Below are 20,347 nucleotides of genomic sequence, written 5' to 3'. Positions count from 1 at the left end.
GTCATGTCACAATATTCCATTGGACTAGATTTAGAGAAGATGCTAATCACCTCATGATGCAAGAACAGACTGCACCAAGATGGATTTCTTATGTCTATTATATTAGAGTCAAGAAAGACTGAAAACCATTCCATATTCTCGGAAGTACCCAGAGTGAGTACAAAAAGGGCTTTACATTTTATTTCTGTTTGTATTGGACACCTATCCATTGCTCCCTACTATGGTCCTATAGCAGGGAAGGCTAATAGTTGTCTGGCTTCAGTTATTTTGCAGATGTTTTTGCAAGTTGATGTTTAAACTGAGTTTATTTCTAAAAATCCTCAGGATTTCAAAAGCCTGCCCAATGCTCCTAAATTAGCTCAAGCAGCATCAAAATGTTTATAAGTAGGGCACTGCAGATTGTCAACTGAGGAAGCTCTATGCAAATTTTTAGACCAGGATGATTGCATTCTTAGTCTCACTTCAGCCATTATTTAGCTACAATACACATTTAATTGAAGACGTGCTACTTGGATGCTGAAATTGATTTTACAATTCATTGTTAGTTTTAGGGCATCCTTAATGGAAGAATTCTTACCAGGTACGTGTTCTCCCCCATATGTGATGTTGACATCATAATCTCCTGGAGCATAAGGGATATATTCAGCACTGCAACTGCCATCTTTGTTATCTTTACAGCTTATCTTTGATTCAGAAGGTCCTTCAACGGTTATACCAAGTCCACCAATTCCTGCCCCTCTGCAAAATAAAATGCAGCACATTAATCTCCTTTCATTGTTTGTTGCAGATTTACAACAATCTGCCCTCCCACTTGCATTTCAGAGTTTCTGTAGTAATGCAGCATGTAAAGAGTATAGCTTTGCTGCATTTTACCCCAGAGGTGGTTACATTTCAGTTGTGAATCAAACAGTTCAGGAATAGTTTGTGAAAGTGCTTAGAGATGCCAGGTATGGATTGGGTGTTAACTTTAGTTGCACAAGGGGTTTGCTACAAGACCACCACCAAAGGCGCACTGAATTCGATGGCAGTAATGACCTGTGTGACTCAAGACAGATTAGGCTACTGAAGTTCAACCCCTGCTTTATTATTGGATTTAGTGTCTTCTGTCAAGCTGTCCTGAATTACTTGCTACCATGTCTTCCACTGGATCGTGTGACTTAGTTACCTTGTGACAACAGTAAATTCATTTGGTTTATTAGTGAATGCTTCCTTGAGTCCAGCTCCTTGGGCTTTTACACGTGATGGATGGCAGCCTTCAGTGACATCCACTTTAAAAGGACTGTTTGGAACAGGTACATCATCATAAGTCACTTCAACTGTGTGTGGACCTGTAAGTGAAATGCCATCACTAGGTTAAAATGATTAATCATCATCGCCTTCAAGGAGTCATTCAAGATACTGGAGACTGACTGCAACAGGCAGCGCTCCTCATCTATGCAAAACTGGTGTTTGGCAGGGTCTCAAAGTTGTCCTTTAAGTATAGCTTCAACAGAAAATGCTATTTTAAAGAACCTAGAATTAAAGAAGTGATGAATGTATAGTACATATAATCCTATGCTATTTATCTCCTGCAGAAATAGTCTGACTGAAAAGCTCTCTTGTACCCGGATGATAATGTTTTTAAGTACGAGCATTACTATTGACAAGCCCGTTAACAGGGGATTTTTAGTGTGTCAGACAACAGGTTACCTTTTTCAAATGGTGTAAACTCTACTGCATATGTTCCATCAGCATTGTCTTTGATGAGGCAGTCTGTGGAAGCACCTGAGGGATTTGTGATTTGTGCTTGGATATGGTCTCCTCCAGTCTTTGTTAGGGGCTGGGCATTTACTGTGAAATCTGTTGTAGCTTCACGGAAGACATCTGCGGAACACAATTTGAGAAGCCATTCTATTTAGATGAGCCTAATATTTTAATCTATGAAAAATCCTTGATTATTCTTAGACATTTATGGCAACTCTGAATGACTGATAAAGGTGTAGAAGTATATTCTCTTGCAAAACAAAATCACTAGTTGCAATCCTGTACATAGATGTATCCACTATAGCCTTTCCCCTCCTTAAAATATTCTGTGTACAAACAGGCAGAGACAACTTATGCTTAAGTCTTACCTTTCCCTTCTATTCCTGGTCCAAACACTTTAATTTTGCTTGTGTCCACAGCTGGATCTACTTTAACACGGGCAGGAAATTTTGGCACTTGCTCTCCTCCGTATTTCAACATAAGGGTATACATTCCAGCAGAGAGTGGCATATACGTAACTGCGTACGTTCCATCTTTGTTATTGTGAACTTTGACTTCAGCTTTAGAGCCAGAATCTGATACAGCTTCTACACCTAGTTCCCCAGGTCCAGCTTCTGAACAGTCAACATTGAGCAATCCTGCTTCACCTACTTTACCATGTTCAAGACCTGGGCCAGTGGCAATCACTTTAGATACATCAAATGGCATTTCAATATCTGCTTTAAATGGAGAACCAGGAATGTGAACCTCTTCAAACAGAATATTTACAAAGTACTCTCCAGGTTTAGTAGGCAGGTAAGAAACTGAGCATGTCCCATCGCCATTGTCAGAGCATTCAATTTTAGCTTCACATGGGCCCTCTACTGTCAAACCTAAACCTCCAGTTCCTGCTCCTTTGGTATCTATTGTAAATTCTGCTGCTCTTCCAACAAGACCTCCTTGAAGGCCTGGCCCATGGGCTTTTACCTAGGATAAAAATATTCAGTTAGGTGAGAATTTGTGTAAATCTAATTTCATCTGGCAGTTGCCTGGCAAAATAAAATAGTCTGAAGTTTTTTTATAAAACTGCTCTAATTCATTTGGTAAGTCTTGTTAAAGTCTGCTAAACTCTCAAATAATGTAGACATTACAGCAAGGAATAGGCTTTTCATTTCATGGAAGAAAATCTTACTGTCAAGTACCCATTAAACAAAAAGGTAGCAACATTAAGCACTGCTTATACTGAGTTATTAGCCAACTGTATTACAGCACACATTCTTTGAGGGTGAAACCTCAAGTGAGTCTTGTTAGATTAATAGGAAGTCATACTTTAGATATTTTAAGCAATATGAAACCGTTTTCAGTACTGAGCTTTTCAAAGTTGCTCGCTTGAAGAATAAAGTAATTAGTTATGATTGTGAAGCAAACAATTTAATCTTTAATTTAATTAAGAGCTACTTAATGTACTTGCTCCATCATCATGACAGGTCAAACAAGATGTGAAAAAGTTTGAATTGTGCTCTATCAAATAAGAACAGTAAGTGGCTAGCAAATATTTCTTGTATGTCAACACCTGAAGCACTTCCTATGCATTTACCTTGGTAGGATCTGGAGGGAGAGTGGCTTCCACAGTATAAGGACTTCCTGGAATTGGATTGCCATCGTAACTTACATCAACCATGTAAAGTCCTTCCTCTCTTGGGATATACTTTGCAGTGCTGCACTCTTTGCCAAGAGCTGGCTCCACCACACATGGCACAGCTTTCCTTGTAGGGCTGGAAATACTAACATCCAGTTTACCCTGTCCACCAGCTCCTTGTGTGTCAATTATGAATTCCTGATCCTTCCCTACTTCCACTCCTTAAAGAGAAGGCCCATATTAGTATTTCAGGATTAATAGTCTGGTTAGATTTCTTAACTACTATAGCTTGACTTCAGAAGTGTCTCACCCACTGAGTAGTCGTTCAATGTTTTACAAGGATTTGTGTCAACTGATAAACATTTCTGCTTGTCATGACAAGCTTCTTCAGCTAGACAATGGATTAACTGGAGACTGCAAAGGGTCAATGGCAAGCAAGATCCCTTTTAGACTTGTTTATACAGCCTCAACATATCTGAAATACATAATGCTCACTCAGGAGCTTGCCACTATGTTGCAGCCTTTTGTTTCCCCATCTCCTGCCAATTTACAGGTAGCAGAAGGTAATGTGCAATTTCAGCCCTTTCAATAACTTTGCAAATTTGCTCAAGTTTTTCTGTTGGTAAATGAGGCTTGCAGAACAGTACTCCAATAGGTTACTGCAGCTGAGCCTTGTGAAGAACCAGCAGCTCAGAAGCAGTGGGATGGAGAAGTGCCACTATCCTTCACTTTTGCTAGAAGCCAGTGTCCAGCAGGCACTTCATAGAGAAGAGATCCTTTGACAACTAGTTTACAATACGTGTGTCAAAGTAAGGCATTTGGAGCTAACAGTGTCTGAGATCTAGGATCTTTTAAAATGAAGGGTTTTCTAGACCCACCTAGATCACACCAGTAACTATACCTTGTTGCAGAAATACAACTTTAAACTGAGTGTTCCATAGAACAGTCATGTGCTGGACATTAATATTCAGGTTATTCTAGCAATTGTTTTTAACTCCAGAGCCAGAGTTTGAGGTATTTAATGCAGTTAGGAGTCAACTCCCATTGAAGTAAGTGGGGGAGCTAAGCACTTCAATCCCATTGAACATTTAAGTGCTTACTTGCTCCTTGAATTGCCCACCAGCCTATAAAAAAGGTCTGGCCCCCAGTTATTTCATTTCAGTCACACACTGCCCAGTCATTGGCTTAACCCAGTTTCTAGAAGTCAGCCAATAAAGCATGCACACCTATTGGAGCGCAGTCTCGAAAGGTCTGAATGAGCATAAAAAGCCAGCAGCTTTCCTACTGTGCTCCCACAAGAACAAGATTGTAAACAGACTAGAGGGAATCTTGCATTGCCATAACTAGATAGAGGACTAATCCCTGGGATTAAGTAGAACAGAGGTTTAGAGGACAAACCTATTAATCCTTGCTTTCGGAACCTGTTGGGCACCCAGCTCAGGTTTAAAGCTGGGTACCTTTGAATCAATTAACTAGGTTTTATTCTCACTGGATTAGCATCCACTGAGAAGTGTCGGAGTCTGAAACAGCAGAGTCGCATCCATTTCCAGGTATTCGTGGTGCAATTTATTCTTAACACATCATAGAAGTTGCACTGAAAAAATCATTTTACCTCCTAGCAATAAAATGTTAACCCTTTAAAAAGGTAGAGAGACCCCACAATATTTACTACAAGATCACAAATACGTCAAGTTGGTTCTGAATCTTTAGTTTATATCTAGCTATAATTTAACTGGAGCAGAGAATTTAGACTGCCTGTTCCTATGACCAGGAATAAGATTTTAATTAAGGAGAAAAAACTCATTTTAAAGTTTATCATCCTTCAGTATACTTTACAGCTATACAGACACCATAATCCTGTTGGTAGTAGTATTAGACATCAAGATGGCTGCATAGCCTTGAATTACAAAACTGAAATCTTCAAAGAATAGTTTATACTGAAGTGGTGGTGTTACAAAATTACGGTTTGGGCTAGAATACCAAGCAATTGTAAAAAGTCAGCAGAACAGGAGTTTTTGTATTTGTTTTCACTCACCAACATTCTAGCCAAGTTACTCAGTGATAAGATCTTAAGAAACATCCACACTAAACTATGCACTGCATAATTCATTTGCAAATGTACTTACTGTTTTCAAGTCCATTGACTTTAATTTTGCTGAGATCCAGTGGAGCAGCAACCCCCACAGTGAAAGGGCTTTTGGGGACAGGATCACCACCATAGGTTACAGAAACTTTCATGGGACCCTGCCAAAAAGGTTAATATTGTAGGTTAGGTCAGCCATTTCAGATTTGTGCTTTACTAGTTAGACACTATACACTGCTTTACGACTCAAGGTGTAATGGCAGACAGTGACCAGGCTCCAAGTGTCATGTGAGCTCCCTGCCCCAACTTCCCACTCCAGCCTTTTGAGCTTTGAATCCTTTTCATTTGACAGAGAAAGAGCTTGCTCTCCTGCCAATATTAGAGTACTATATTGATTGCCTGGAAAAAATTTAGGTCCCAGGTCAATTCCCACCCTCCCAGATCTCAGGCATGACAGCTGAATGAATGACCCAACTTGAAACTAGGTATCCTATTCCACTATACAGACAGCATGCCAAGTCCAGGCCCACAGAGGGGTTATATTTTTTAATAGCATTTGAAATACCAAAGTTAAAATGTATAAATCAGAAACAGATTAATGCTCCTGTGTGCTTTGGCTGGAATGCCATAGTCATGGCCAGATTCAGCCCTAGATGTGTGCTCCTTTTATGCTCTCCTACCATAGTCTATATTTCAGCTGTACTCACTGTTTGCTTACTTTTCATTCTTGGCTGGCTCAGCTCCCAAGTGAAATATCCATTAATGTTTCACATAAGCCAAACAGCTATAGCAGCACTGGGTGAAATCAGGAAGGCTGTTTGTATGTTATTCAGTTGAAAGTTACTCAACCTTATCTATAGCTGGTCAACAGTATTAACTCAAGATTTTTCTGTTGATGCTGTCCCTTAGGAATTTTACTGCCTAGTAAGCCCCTCATCCCCATGAAAGATTTTATATAGTCCACACTGCAATGAGCTCTGCATGGAGACAAGCTACTGCACAGACCAAAATATGGACACTGCTTAAAAAACCAGTGCCCAATAGCCACCATGTTTTCCCTTTTCTGCCAGGCTGGCAGTTTCCTCCACTCCTGTTGAACAGGTGCAAGTCATTCTCCCAGATGCAGCTTGATACCTCATGATCCCCACTGTCTGTACACCTATAATTTCCCCTGGCTTTTGTACTGCACCTTACTTGGGTGCCATAAGCTGAATGTTTATTGCCAAGAAGCTGCCATGCAGCTCTCTACAATACTGAAGAATGGGTACAAGATTAATGTTACCAGCTTCTCGTCCTTCTCTACAGAGCTGCTAGAAATCTCAGAAGCAGTAAAAGGATGGCATGGGATTGGATACTTTTCCCAAGTCATAATTAAAGATGCTAAATACTAGAGGTTCAGCTGGCTAGAGAGAATGCAGTTGGTTTAATCCTTCAAATAGGTTTGAGAATGAAGTTGTTTTTACAGGGCTGGGAAAATGTTTGACAAGTGGTATTAGTCATTGTGACAAATCTGTAAATACAACACTCCTGCAATGTTTGCTTATTCTTCTCCTGCAGAAGATTTTAGACTGACCTTTTTTCATTCCCCCTAGTCTTTGCTATGTTCTGGTTTCACAGGCTAACATATGCTGAACTGATCAAACAGGGTATTTAAGAGTTATGCCACCCATTTTTTTTTGTGTGTGTGACAAAGCTGGCTTGGTGCCATCTCCTTTAACCATACTGAATTATTCAGCTTCCTTTATCTAGCTGGAAACCTTCAGGGCAAGACATAGTGATAGCCTATAAACAGTATTTAGACATCCCACTAGCATTAGCAACCACCCTATTATACATGCCGGGGAAAGCTTTGAACACTGGCCAGGGCTGCTTATAGTTACTAAAATCCAAAACCCATTTATTGGGTAAATAATTTCTCCACCCTAATGACAACACTGGCTGCCAGTAAGGTTATGGGTTTGGCAGTAGCAGTGATTCTGCGGAAACCCCCCTTGCATCGGGTGTACCAAGTCTGGCAGACTGCTTTAACTGAGATGTAGTGTTATCCAGTCTTTTGGAGATGCCAAGAATCAGCATTTGCTATTTGGAGGCAGCAATCTTCAGTTGGTTTTGCTGCCACTTTTACATGCAACAGCAAAGCCAGATTAGGAACCCTAGAGGCATGCTTTTAACAGTGCTAGCAAGAGGATGTACAACTATCAGCAATGTGTTCCTTAGTGCTTAATACACTCTAGGAAACAGGTGATCCAGAACTAAAATCCAGTCCCATTGATATATGAAGCAGCCAAGCTCCAATATCAGTAATATCACTCTAAATATGTTAGTTCAAGCTACTGATGTTCTTTTGTCATGAACTGGCCATGCCCCAAGTGCACACCAATTTTATTTTAGACCAAAGACTCAGACAAGTTAGATCTTAAGAAGTGAGAACTGATGTCTGTCAGCCTATTTCAGTTTGATAGTACTAAATTCCTTAACAACCAGATTAGTCATTGAATAACTGGCAATGAGCCAGCTTACTGGGAAAGTCCTCTGGAAAACCCCACGCAGGCTTGCTTTTACTTCCATTACCGTTCTTGTCCTGTTACTCTACAATCTAGGCAACTTGGTACCCAACTCATCTTAAGAGCTGCAGTAGTTTTGTTACTTTACAACAATACAGTTCTAGAAATCTGGGGTATAATGCACATTTAGAATTACACACAAAGCTACAGGGAAAATATGCTCTCTGTAACTATTTCCATCTCTGTTGTAAACTAGGAAAGCTGCATCCCCTATCAACATGAAAAGTTCCCTATCTGGGTTCCTTCCTCCTAGTGGCAAATGTTAACACCTAAGCCATGTGCAAAAAACTCATCTCAGCTGAAAATACTGTTCTCTATCCTGCATAAATTGTGTTGAGTCTTAAATGCAAACAAGCTAGCTGAAGAGTTAGCTCTAGAAATGTATTTCACCATGAAATAGGTGTGCACTATTGTTCAAGCGCTGCAAATCTGCAGATGTTTGTGGATTCCAATTCTGTAGCAGGGCTCTAGCTATGTCTCTACTCTTGTTAATACTACAGCTCATTTGATTGAGGACAATTCAGTTTCACTACCTTCTATGGCTGAATTGCGAACTACAGCCTGCAAAAATCTGCAGTGATTTGAAAGTCCTAAACATTCAGATTAGCTAGTAAATTGTCGGTTGCTAGTTTGTTACCCAGTGAGGGGTGCTGGAACAAGGTTGGGGGTGTCAGTGCAGGGGTTAGGCCTCTGCCAACCTTTGTCAGTTGATAAACTGACAAAGTTACTGTTGGTACAGCAGGATCAGTTTGTTACTGTTTCAGTGACTAGTTCTCATGCCACCACCAAAATCTGCACTAATTTTCCAGTCAGATTTTTTACGCATCCTTGTTTAAGTTGCTCTCAGGACAGGTCATTCCAAAATATGTAGCCTATGGCTTTATTTATACAAGTGATTATAGAGTCTAACTGTACTAAGGAGGAAACAGACACTCATGACCCCTTACTGTGGAATTTTTGGGAGCTCTTGGGAATATTAAGCATTCCATTGCCATGTTTTTCCTCTGATCTGAAAAGTTCAGAGACAAACACCATGCTAATTCATTTGCAATGCATAGTTATTTGTTGTGAATTGTGATTTCAAGGAGCATAACAAGCCAATTTCTTCAGAAGAATCAGACCTACCTGCTGTACTGGAGTGTATTTAACAGTGTGGGAATAGTCATAGTTGTCAATAATGTCCAGGTCTTTCACAGCATCTCCTGGCACAGGTCCACTGAACTGCACATCCAGTGGTGCTTTCCCAGCACCCTTAGTGAATACAGTGAAGTGTGTTGGTTTGCCATTTTCCACACCTTAACAGAAAACAACTTTGAAAGTTAGAATGTGTGTGTTTCTTGTATTACCTATGCAGTATGTTTAAGTTAATAGTCCATATGAAAGTTGAGCAATTTCAACTTGGTCAAGTAAGTTCAAAGAATACAGAGATACTATACTTCTAATCTTGAGGCCTTCAAAATTTGATGTTTGGCATAGAGTAATTCCATTCCAGATCCCTAGTGGGAAAGTTGTGACATGGTTGTTTGCCTACATCATGAGTTTATGCTGCTGTCTAACTATCCTATGCTCATGTCAATGTATCGCTTGGTATAAATAGAAGGAACCTCACCAGTTTTGCTTAGTCCAGGTCCTTCAGCTTTCACCTTGGTGGCATCATGTGAGGGGTCCACTTTAACTCTGAAAGGGCTGGCAGGAATTTCCTTCAACATAAAACATGCTACCTTAATACGACAGTTACAGCCAGTTGTAGGCTAGCTCACACTCTGCAGATAAAGCATTGCCTTCCAGTGAAAGGACTACTGTTTAAGTTTGAAATAAGGCACTGTCTCAGATGAGTCCACTTTCCTGAAAGTTTTAGCCTGCCAAATAAATTTATTCTAAATGCATCCCATAAGATTGCTAGCTGTTCCTGAGCAAAAACTGAAGTAATCTGTATGTATTTGTCTTCCCGCTGAATTCCACTGCAACTACTAAAAAAAGCATAGTCACATTAAAGCCCCACCCTGATTACTGTTCTAGAACACTTCAGTTTTGGCAAACTTTATATTTTGCAGCTTGGACAAAGTGAAGCCAACTAGCCTTTGTGATTTCAAGTACCAGCATAGCATTCGCCATACAGGTACTTTTGGTGTTACAATTGAGAGTGAGACTGAAGAAATTAAGATTATGGAAACATTTCTTTCTTGGAGTTTGGCCCAAATGACGAAAACTTTTACAAACACCTAACAATGACCCCTTTTGAGTAATGCACATTGAAGAGTAGTTTATATTAGGATTCAAAGCCTTCTGCATAGCTAATATTTCTAGTCAGCAAGTAAAAAAAGAGACAAACCTCTCCTGCAAAAAGCACTTTGATAGTGTAACGCCCAGCAGCAGGTGGTGCATATTTCACTGTAAATGTATCATTAGCATTGTGTATGATGTCAAAAGCTATGTCTTCCTCTTCCTCACTTATAACATGAGCATCACATTTAATGCCAACACTGACATCACCTAGGAGGAAACAGAGCAGTGTGCCACAAGACAGTCAGGCATTTGTTTAGTATCCAAGTAGCTCTAGTACTGAGCAACTAAACAAGTCACATCTTGATTTTAAATCCTTGGATACATGATAGTTTAAGTACTTGTATGAATCACTCCATGTAATCTGCGTAACAGGACTTTAGCTTCAGATCTCCCCTATGAAGCAAAAAGCTTGCAGTTTAGACTTTACAAATGGAGGGGGATCAGATTCCTGTTCAAACAGGGAGTGTTTATAGAACTAGTTTTGATACAAGACAGCAATACATTATCTACAGTCTGTTTTTACCTTCTCCTGCTTCTGTGCAGTCAACTGTGAAGTGAGTAGGCTCATTAGCTTTCAGACCAGCTCGCTCCACCCCAGGTCCAACTACTTTCACTTTCTGAGGATGACTGCCTTGTCCTATGAGAACCTAGAAGGGTTCACAAGTGTTCAGAGCTATCCCATACTTGGGTCACATTGATTTATTAAGTTTAGCACCTGACAAAATGCCCTGACTTCTTAGCTATTCTTGCTTAGTTATTAAAACAGAAAATAAAGCTCTTGACTTCCCTATGTTTATGCTAGGCTCACTGGTATCAGAACCCTTTGACATGCTAGCCTACAGCATGTCACAGGCAACTTTCAGCTAGACTGATGCAAGAGTTTACTCATGAGTAGCTATTGACTTGTACTCATTAGCATTGGCAAGGACAACTAGCTTAAGGTTTGTTTGTTTTACAACATGTACCACCAGTCCCCACAAAGTAATTTTGGAAGTGTTTGTACTTACCCTATACGGACTATTGGGTACATTAACTCCTCCCCAGACAACAGCAATAGTATGTTTGATTGGTTTAACTGGCATATAAGAACAAGCACAGATTCCATCAGGATTGCTCTTCACTTGGATATCAATAGGGCTTCCTTCTGCATCCTGAAAGCAGATATTTAACTGAGAATTAGATGACTGACTACATACAACTGTGTGCAGAAAAGGTACAAGTAGTTTTAAGATGGTGCTATCAAACACAGTTGTGATCTCAAGAGCAACAGCTAAAGCAGATCTATCTGGATTGGGGACATTTTAATCAATCTTACCACACATTTAAACTGCTCATCTCTCCTTGCCTGCACATGCCAAACTGTAGAAGTCTGGTAGACTGACAATAGGACAATTTATGGGAGACCACTTCAAGAAGTCTCAACTGGTGCAAGACTAGTCACAGGCCTTAATAAAAGGGCTTTAAATCTGTACTGAAGTTAGGCTTGTATAATCCCAAACAGCATTTAGATTAAAAGGTTTACTATGCAGAAATGCAAGTAAGGACCAAGATGCAGATCAAGTCACAGCTGCAGACAGATTTAGAACAAGACTCAGAATCTATATGAATATACTTGGAGTGGTTAACTAATTAGCCAGAGTGTTAGGTACTGGTTTCAAAGACAAGACCATGACTATTGATAGGAGTTCCAGATAGTTAATGTGGGTGTTTACCTGTGCATATATCTTCAGAGGTGCATTCCCAGCTCCCTTGGTCTCAACTGTAAAATCAGCAAGGTTGTTTACAATGCATCCAGTTCTCTCCAACCCTGGACCATAAGCCTTTACCTAAAACATAAAAGTTTTACACTGATTCTACAGCAAAAGAAAGCAAAGCTCATGGCTAAAAGCTAGTATTTCTAAAAGATGACCCGAAACCCTAGTACAGGCCTTTGCGGATTGAGAGTATGTGTTAAACAAATTCATGAAGGCCAAGCCTGAAGAGGCTTGAGTTTAGAATTTTGGCTGCTGAGAAGTACCCTGCCATGTTACCTGAAAGGCTACTACAGACAGACATTCTTGCAACAGCTCATATGCTCCGTCTAGTAGGGGCCAAGCAATAGCCTCATTTAGAGCATTTAAGAAAAAGGACCATCATTGTGGCTGCCAACCAATCCATATAGTTATAGATTGTAGAATGTGAATGAAATTAAAGATAAAATTACAAGTAGCTTTAAAAATGTAAGCCATATCAAAGGCTATTGATAGCTGAATTCTTCTGTATCTTGCCTTATCTGGGTTGAAGTCTCCAGAAGCTGGTCGGATGAAAGCCATGTACGGACTATCTTTTATGTCTTCATCATCACACATAATGTGAACAGCATATTCACCAGGTTCTTTGGGCCAATACTTCACATCACATGAGCCATCATTCTGATCATCACATTCTATTTTTGCTTGAGATGGGCCTTCAATGGCAAAGGCTAAAAAGAAAAAACAGATCTAATCTCCCAAAGAAGTGGGCATGAGGTGGGTTTTAAAGGCTTGCTCAAGCCTGCCTCCCAGTTGCCAGACATTTTCCTTGTTCACTGCTCTATTATACCTTTCCTATGTATAGAGTAGGTGTTATTCTTTTTTGGATTAAGACTGACCCACGGAGGTACTCAATGGTGTTGTCTCCCCCTCAGTTGCAATATCTGGCTCTGTCCCAATGTATCCCACATTTTAGAAAACTAGAAAGTTGTTTCCTGTTCACTTGTAATCAGATTTATGCAAGCTTAATGTTTAGTTGGTGACTGGGTGAGTATTATGGGATCGCCATAATTGTCAGAAAGACTATTGCCATCAAGTAGTTCAACATTAAAGCTCCTGAAAATCCCAACCAGGACATTACTGACTTACCAAGAGAGCCAACTTCTGTGCCAATGGATTCCACAACAAAGTCAGCAGATTTACCAGCAATTCCTTCATGAAGTCCTGGTCCCCAAGCTCTCACTTTCTGAGGACCTGCTTCAGGTCCTACTTGAACTTCAAAGGGGCTATTGAATGGGGAAAGAGGTCAAGATTCAGAAATAGCACCCACTCATTTCTGTCAGTCACTTATTAATAACACTACATTATACAATGTGTGGCAAACAGCCCAGCCCACCAGCCTATGGAGCTATCTTTCAGACTGATTTGTCATCTGAAGCCAGTGTTCTACATGTGTCATGCCACTGAAAGAAGAGTCAAATAACTAGACAACGTCTGCAGGAGTCCTCCACACTGACATTCCACAGACTACTAAAAGCTCAATGAAAGTCTCCCCCGTGGCCTATGCTGTTTAATACAACTTGTGGATCATAGGAGGCATATTGGAGAGCCTGGAAAGAGACCTATGCAAGCCTCCTTTTACAAACCTTTCAAGGCAAGTTATGCTGGCCCTGGAGCAGAAATGAAGATACAGGTTAGTGCAACTAAAACTCTTCTTGCCAGAGCTGCTCAGAATGCAAGTTAGGACCAGTGGATTCTTGTTAGCATTGGTTCCTACCCACATGATCTACTGAATGGTGAAACTCACCTCTTGGGGATATTGTGTCCACCCCATAAAATAGTGACAATGTATTTTCCTGGGCTAACTGGGTAGTATTCAAATGCGTATACACCATCCACAGAGTCCTTTTGTTTCACAAGCTCATCCAAGCCCTCTGTTGGAAGATCAGGTCAGCATTAGTCAACAGGTTCCAGCCAACATCTTAAGTTATTCAGGCAAGTTCACATTTTCAGTCTTCACTTAGCTTCTTGAGAATAAATGTTTCCTAACCGCTTTTTGGTGGAAAACAAGATTGTTCTAGTTGCCCTCTAAGACAGAGATGGCATAAATGAGAGAATGTTTTAAGTCAGACTTAACAGGTTCCCTTATGTTTTGTCTTAAGCTTTGTTTCAAGAGGACATGGATCTCTGTTGACTAACATTTGTAGTCAAAGTCAGACAAATATTTAAGTGCCTATTTTTAGTTTTCTGCAAGATAAAAGTCTTGCAAGAAAGGCTTAGTATACTGAAATTTATACTGATAAGTCTGTTGCTTCTCTCCATACCATATTAAGCCACAGTGAGCTGGAATACCACTATCTCCCTAAACATTAAGGGTATGCAGGATACCCTGAGGGTTTACTTCAAAACTAGGAACAGTTAAAGAACAAGAGAGCTGGCATCACTGGTTAGCCCTGCCAAATTGGGCAGGAGAAGATAAGTCAGCTACTCCCAAAGCACTTGTGTGATTGAATAGGCTAGTTGCTTATCCAAGTCTTCACACAATCTGAAGTTAAGGAAAGGAGTTTAGAAGTGGGTAATGGGAGAAGCAAACAAGTTTCAGGTTGAAAACTCCTTCATTCACAGTTATGTAATTTAAGCCACATCCAGAAATTTAAGTTAAATTCTAGGATGCTCTATATAGTGTTTACTTCTTTGAGTAGGATCACAGCATTTCTAATTTCAGAGATTAAACATGGAAGCTAGCCCAATTTTGAATTTAACTGATTAAACTGGAAAGACTCCAACTAATGTTGCGTGTACACACAATATTAAGTTAATCACGCAGAAACTCATTTTAGTATCTAGCCCAGTGGTTTCACAGACAATAGACATTCATGGTGGACATTGAACCCCTGGAGTCTTGCTGCTGGAGGCTCAACCAAGGCTATGATTAAAATATTCCTGTCTAACATTCTTCAGTAGCTATGACAATCCTGTGTGTTACTTAAGACAGAATACTGTAGTGTCCGGCTATAAAACAGATGTGGACTGGTGTTCATGAAGTTTTCCAGCCTACTACAGTAAAAATACAGGACAGGCTACAGAAGTGACAGCAAGTCATGATATGAAGCCACTGAAAATGGTTGGCTTCATTGCTACATCATGAATACATATTTGTTTTACATATGAAAAAGTGAAGAGCCACCTTAATGTTTCTTCTCCTGGTCACAATACTGATGTCCCATACTGTGGATATCACTTAAAGCTACAATTCCTTGACTGGTCAACATGTGAGGCCTCTTTCCCCACAATACAGTACTGCAGACAACTTCAAAAATAATTAACACTTACTTGGTCCTTTTATGGACACATTGATATCCCCACTCCCAGCTGCTTTAGTGTCAACCTTGAAGTCTGCAGTCTCTCTGATTCGGACTCCTTTAGGTTGCAGGCCTCTACCACTGGCACGACAAGCACTTGGATTGCATGCTGCAAATGAATTTTAGACATCAGTACAGCCTTTGATTCTCAAGTAGATGTAACCTAGCCAAGGCAGCTTACAGCTATCTTTTACTGACTCGGGAGAATATTTTAGCTTTTTAATGTGAAAAATCTGGATGACACTAGTCAAGGGGTTCTACATATGGCCTTTAGGCTTTTAGACTGTAGCAAAGTTATTTCCCCATGTTCCAAGTCATTCACATCAGCTGTTCTTAGAGAGGGCTTGTCTACACTATCACACGGGGTCAATCTAAGATCACGCAACTTCAGCTACGTGAATAGCATAGCTGAAGTCAACATATCTAAGTCTACTTACCATGGCATCTTCACTGCAGTAAGTCAACAGCTGATGCTCTCTCGTCAGCTCTGCTTGTGCTTCTCGTTCTGGAGGAGTACTGGAATTGACGGGAGAGCACCCAGCGGCTGATAGACATGATATCGATCCCTGCTGGATTGATTGCTGATCTAGTGGGTAGTGTAGACAAGCCTTAACACTAAAAAGCCTTTGACATTTAAACACTGAAGACTAATTGCTATGTAGAACTTTAATACCAAACATTAGGAGGATGAGGATGAGAATAATGTTAATATCATCCCACTATTCCCAGAAAACTTTGCATTTGAGCCAAACTGCATGCAGTGTATAAAGTTCCACTGTAGGACTGTGCCTTAGTAACCTACTGGGCTAGTCCTTCGGAGTAGAGCAGAGATGGTAATACCTAAAGTGATCAGAACTGGCTTCAGACAACCAGTACCTTGGAAGACTGGAAATGGCAACTCTTGCTTTGCTGCAGATTCATATGAATAATGAAAGGTATGTTCAGCATAGACACGTGCAGAGACTGAACAATGCCACTTTGTACACTTTGTCAGATCAGAGTAATAGGCTATAGAAGCAGAGTAGGTGGCAGATTCTTAAACTTGAGGGTTTGCATAAGTGTAGCTGTCCACAAAGTGTTTTCCCAGCCATGGGCAAAGCGTAAGTAGAAACTATTTCTACAAAATAAGCTACTGGGCAATTATGAATAACTACCCTTACATAAATGCAATTCCAGCTATCAGGTAGTCTACAGTCCAGTAACATTCTAGAGACAGATGATCACTCATAATTATAGGTTCCCAGTTCAGTCCCAGCATGCATTTATATTATGCATGTGCAGTGTTTATAGTAGAAGGGTAGTGTACAGCATCTGTGGAAAGTCTGACAAGCAGTTCATTCTGCTTTTCATGTATCATTAGCTTGGAGATAATTGAAACTACTAGTAAATCCAACTCCTAATCCAGGCTGTATAAACAAGATCAACACTTAAATCACATGCTACCTGCTAGCTCTGGAGAGCACAGCAGCAAACCCAAGTTCAAACAGGAAAAAATCCACATGCCCTTATGCAATTCAGTTAGGCAGTTAATTTGTGGTTAAGTAGTTTTACCAACTTGACTTATTGCAAATCAAACTGTTGCCCTAATTGGTAAGTGTTTTGTATTCTGCTTGCACCTTTTGTTCTGCTAAAGCAGCAAAGAGAAAAGCTGTTGATAAACAAGCTGCAGGTCAGAAGCTGAAAGACAGCAAACCATGAAGAAAGTAAGTCACCCTGCACTTCTTACCGACATAGCTTGCTCAACTAGGAAGCCATTAGCAGTGAAGTCCGAAATTCCACAAGTGGAGGGTAGCTCAGGAGAAGTGAGCAGAGGTTGAGAGCGTAGAGGCAGGTGAGGATGAAACAAAGTCAAGCTTCAGTTAGGGAGGAAAAAAACTGAGACAAAGTAAATATAGTAGACTGAGTCAGAGCTGAAGAAAAAAGTTAGACACTGAAATGAAGTTTAAAACTGCCTCTTCAAGAGAAAGGCCAGACTCAAGTTAAAACCCATGATAGGAGACTAGCACCTAGAGCCATATTACTAATCGTGAATTAAGCAGATATGCAAGATAAACAATTCATTTGCTTTAAATATTTGAAAAGCAAAAAAGATTGTCACACACAAAGGTAACATCCTGTAATCAAATCCACCAATACAGATGAAAGCAGTCTATATTTACAGGAATACATCAGTGCAGCCATCATCCCAATACATACCTTCTCCAACAGGAACAATGCAAGGACTTTTTGGAATAGTCTCTCCAGCAAATGTCACTCTGACCGTATGAGGTCCAGCTTGCGTAGGTTTGTAGGTGCAACGGTAGACTTGGTTTCCTTTGTCTTCTATCATAAGCTCCACTATATTCTTTCCTTGAGGATCCTCCACTTCCACATTAACATCACCCACACCAGCACCTACCCACATGAAAACAAGTTTAGCTCAGCCTTTAAACTCAGACATTCCAAGTGTCCACTTCTCTGGAAGCAAGATCCTGACTCTAAGATCCAAGATTAAGGTACGGTTTTGGGTTGGCAGCCTTGTGTGAAGGGATCAGCCTATGGAGGAAGCCAGCTTTGGAAGATTTTGCTATGGCCTAGCCATGCTACTGTAAGCGTATAAGTGATACGCTAAGGTGGTCTGGTATACTGATAGTAGCCTCTACTCAAAGAGATAGACCCATTTGACTTATACCACTTCTGTTCAGGAGGCACCTGAATAGCAGAATTAAATCCTACCTCAATGTTTACTTTAACTTCTTGCCTCCCCTCCCTGGTTTGCAGTCTTATGGCAAAAAGGACCAGATCCTGTTTGCTAGTAAGTGAAGGCTGGCAGCTCCTTAAGGCGATGGAACAGCAGTTGCAGGGAATCCATCACTGCCTCCAGAATGGTTTTACAACAAGGATTATTCATTACTCTTTGCACTACATAGGCAGCTCTTTAGACAAACTATAGTATTTGGCTTTTCCTCCCCATAGAACTCTTTCACAATTCAGCCTGTTAGCATGCAACTGCAGAAGCCATAGGTTGCAGAGCTAGGGGGCCACCCAAACCAACTGCTTTTTGGCCACACCAAGCTTGAGTTGGCCACAACCCCATATGCTAGGTTGCAAAACCATCATTTTCTGACAGAGGAACAACTGGGTCAAATCTGAGTAAGGATCATTGTGACCTGACTTCAAGGGGCAGCTGGGCCAAACTTGAATGTTGTAGCAAACCTGTATCATGCAGGGGAAGGTGAGCTAAATTTAAGTGAGGCATTCCAACCTGGAACACAAAAGTCGAAATACTCAAATTTTCAGGGGGTTAGTAGAGGACAAACCTGTGCTCTGCACCTGCTCTCCCCCCCCCCCCCCAACCCACTTTAAATAGCACTCCACAGCCCCAGCAGAAGATAATCCTATTCTCTCCAACTTACTTTGTGCTGGCAACTTGTCCTACTTGAAAGGGGTTCCTGGACATTAACCAGGACTTAAGTGATTCCAAAACAGTAAATTGGAATAACTCAGGAAAATTATTTTTATTCCATTCTTTAGAATAGTTAGATTAGAACTTTTAAGCCAACATCCTACTCTAGACAAGAGTGTCTAAGTTTGTTCCTTCTCCTTCACCACCACTGAAGACACCTGTTATTCAACCATCTTGGTTGCTTTTTCAGCAGTACAAGGTGCTTTTTCAACATCCACGACTTAGTCCAGACATGTCTCTACATGACGCAGACTACTACCTCTCCCAATTAGAAACAATGTTTTGCCAGAGTAGTGTGGCACTTGCCCTAGATCAGACAGCCGCAGCCAAGATTTTTAGGAGCCTCAGGCAGAAAGCAGTTATATATTAAACACTGGGTTAAAGTGTTTAAATACTTGAAGTAATTGCCCCATTTTATTTTACAGTCAAGTTCTGCATCAGCATTTGCAGTACTGTAGCACTCATTGAAGCATGCTTACCTGCTGTGTAAATTTCAAAGTAGGTAGGTTTATTGGCAATGTTCCCAGTTGCCTCCAAGCCTGGTCCTTTTGCTGTTACTTTGCTAGCATCACCCTGGGCTTTGTCAACATTTACATCAAATGGACTCTTGGAAATATGCTGTCCAGCAAATAAAACTATAACCTTAAAAAAAGCACACAGACATTAGCACTGTGATAGGGGGATTAGAATTAAGAGGCCACCTCGCAATTATGTTAGGGGCCTGGCAGAAATTATACTTGAGCCACAAGATCAAGTGCTTGAACTCTAAAGGGTCAAGGCTAGGTTAAGAGGTCCTGTGGAGAAAACTTCAATGTTAACTCCCTCACTTTGTGCCAACTGGAGGTACCCTAGCCGTTTACTGCACTCCTACGAAGACATGGGAAATACTGGCCCTCAGTTAGGTATAAGTCTTAACCTCCCCATAAAAAATGCAGTACTCCACTGCTGGGGGCTGAACTGCTACTTGCAACAATCATGTTTATTATGCGAGTACACAAGGACAAGATGGGGCCCAGTTGTACTTGGCTCTGTACAGACAGTTGTAGACAGTTCTCTGCCCTGAGAGAGTTTACAATCTCGAAAGACAAGACTGAGGGTTGGGGTGGAAGGAAGGGTAGAAGAGTGAAGAAGTTCATTATTTCCAATATTTGGAGGGAAGAGGGTTTGATCAGCTAAACTGAAAGCATGCCTATTGTGAAGTTGTGTGCTCCATCATTTAGACTCATTAGGCCAGGATGTGGCACCCTTTGGAGAAGCCATTTATTTGGACAGTGAGCATGCACCATTTTCCTAGCTTCTGCTTATTTCTTGCACTATAGAAATGCATCTTGGTCTTCCCTGGACCAGAATTAGTGGTCTCAAACTAGTAATTTGTTTGTCCATGAAGGACAATAGCTAGTTACAAGGATTAAGTAATCTTGGACCAAGTGAGCTGAATATAGATCTAAGACAAAATCCAAGGGCCACTTCATCTAGTGTGCCTGGAAAATACACCTAAAGTGCTATATTTGCCTGA

General features: G+C 40.6%; 1 protein-coding gene across 4 annotated transcripts in view; it reads right to left on the bottom strand.

The window, feature by feature from the left end:
• FLNB (filamin B) overlaps nt 1-20,347 on the bottom strand; it is a 108,007-nt gene that overhangs the window by 38,922 nt on the left and 48,738 nt on the right. For all 4 annotated transcript variants that reach the window (XM_032801353.2, XM_075073308.1, XM_032801356.2 and 1 more), the window contains exons 7-24: nt 19,311-19,473; nt 17,583-17,780; nt 15,358-15,495; nt 13,832-13,958; nt 13,174-13,310; nt 12,562-12,755; nt 12,007-12,120; nt 11,302-11,445; nt 10,818-10,941; nt 10,341-10,501; nt 9,618-9,708; nt 9,134-9,303; nt 5,488-5,605; nt 3,320-3,582; nt 2,112-2,709; nt 1,690-1,863; nt 1,166-1,328; nt 578-738 (exon numbers count right to left, since the gene is read on the bottom strand). In XM_032801353.2, coding sequence (XP_032657244.1) covers nt 578-738; nt 1,166-1,328; nt 1,690-1,863; nt 2,112-2,709; nt 3,320-3,582; nt 5,488-5,605; nt 9,134-9,303; nt 9,618-9,708; nt 10,341-10,501; nt 10,818-10,941; nt 11,302-11,445; nt 12,007-12,120; nt 12,562-12,755; nt 13,174-13,310; nt 13,832-13,958; nt 15,358-15,495; nt 17,583-17,780; nt 19,311-19,473 — 3,238 coding nt within the window. The remainder of the gene's footprint in view (nt 1-577; nt 739-1,165; nt 1,329-1,689; nt 1,864-2,111; nt 2,710-3,319; nt 3,583-5,487; nt 5,606-9,133; nt 9,304-9,617; nt 9,709-10,340; nt 10,502-10,817; nt 10,942-11,301; nt 11,446-12,006; nt 12,121-12,561; nt 12,756-13,173; nt 13,311-13,831; nt 13,959-15,357; nt 15,496-17,582; nt 17,781-19,310; nt 19,474-20,347) is intronic.

The sequence above is a fragment of the Chelonoidis abingdonii genome, chromosome 17 (genome assembly GCF_003597395.2).
Source record: "Chelonoidis abingdonii isolate Lonesome George chromosome 17, CheloAbing_2.0, whole genome shotgun sequence".
NCBI classification, from domain to species: Eukaryota; Metazoa; Chordata; order Testudines; family Testudinidae; genus Chelonoidis; species Chelonoidis abingdonii.
This window is presented reverse-complemented; position numbering and strand designations above follow the sequence as displayed.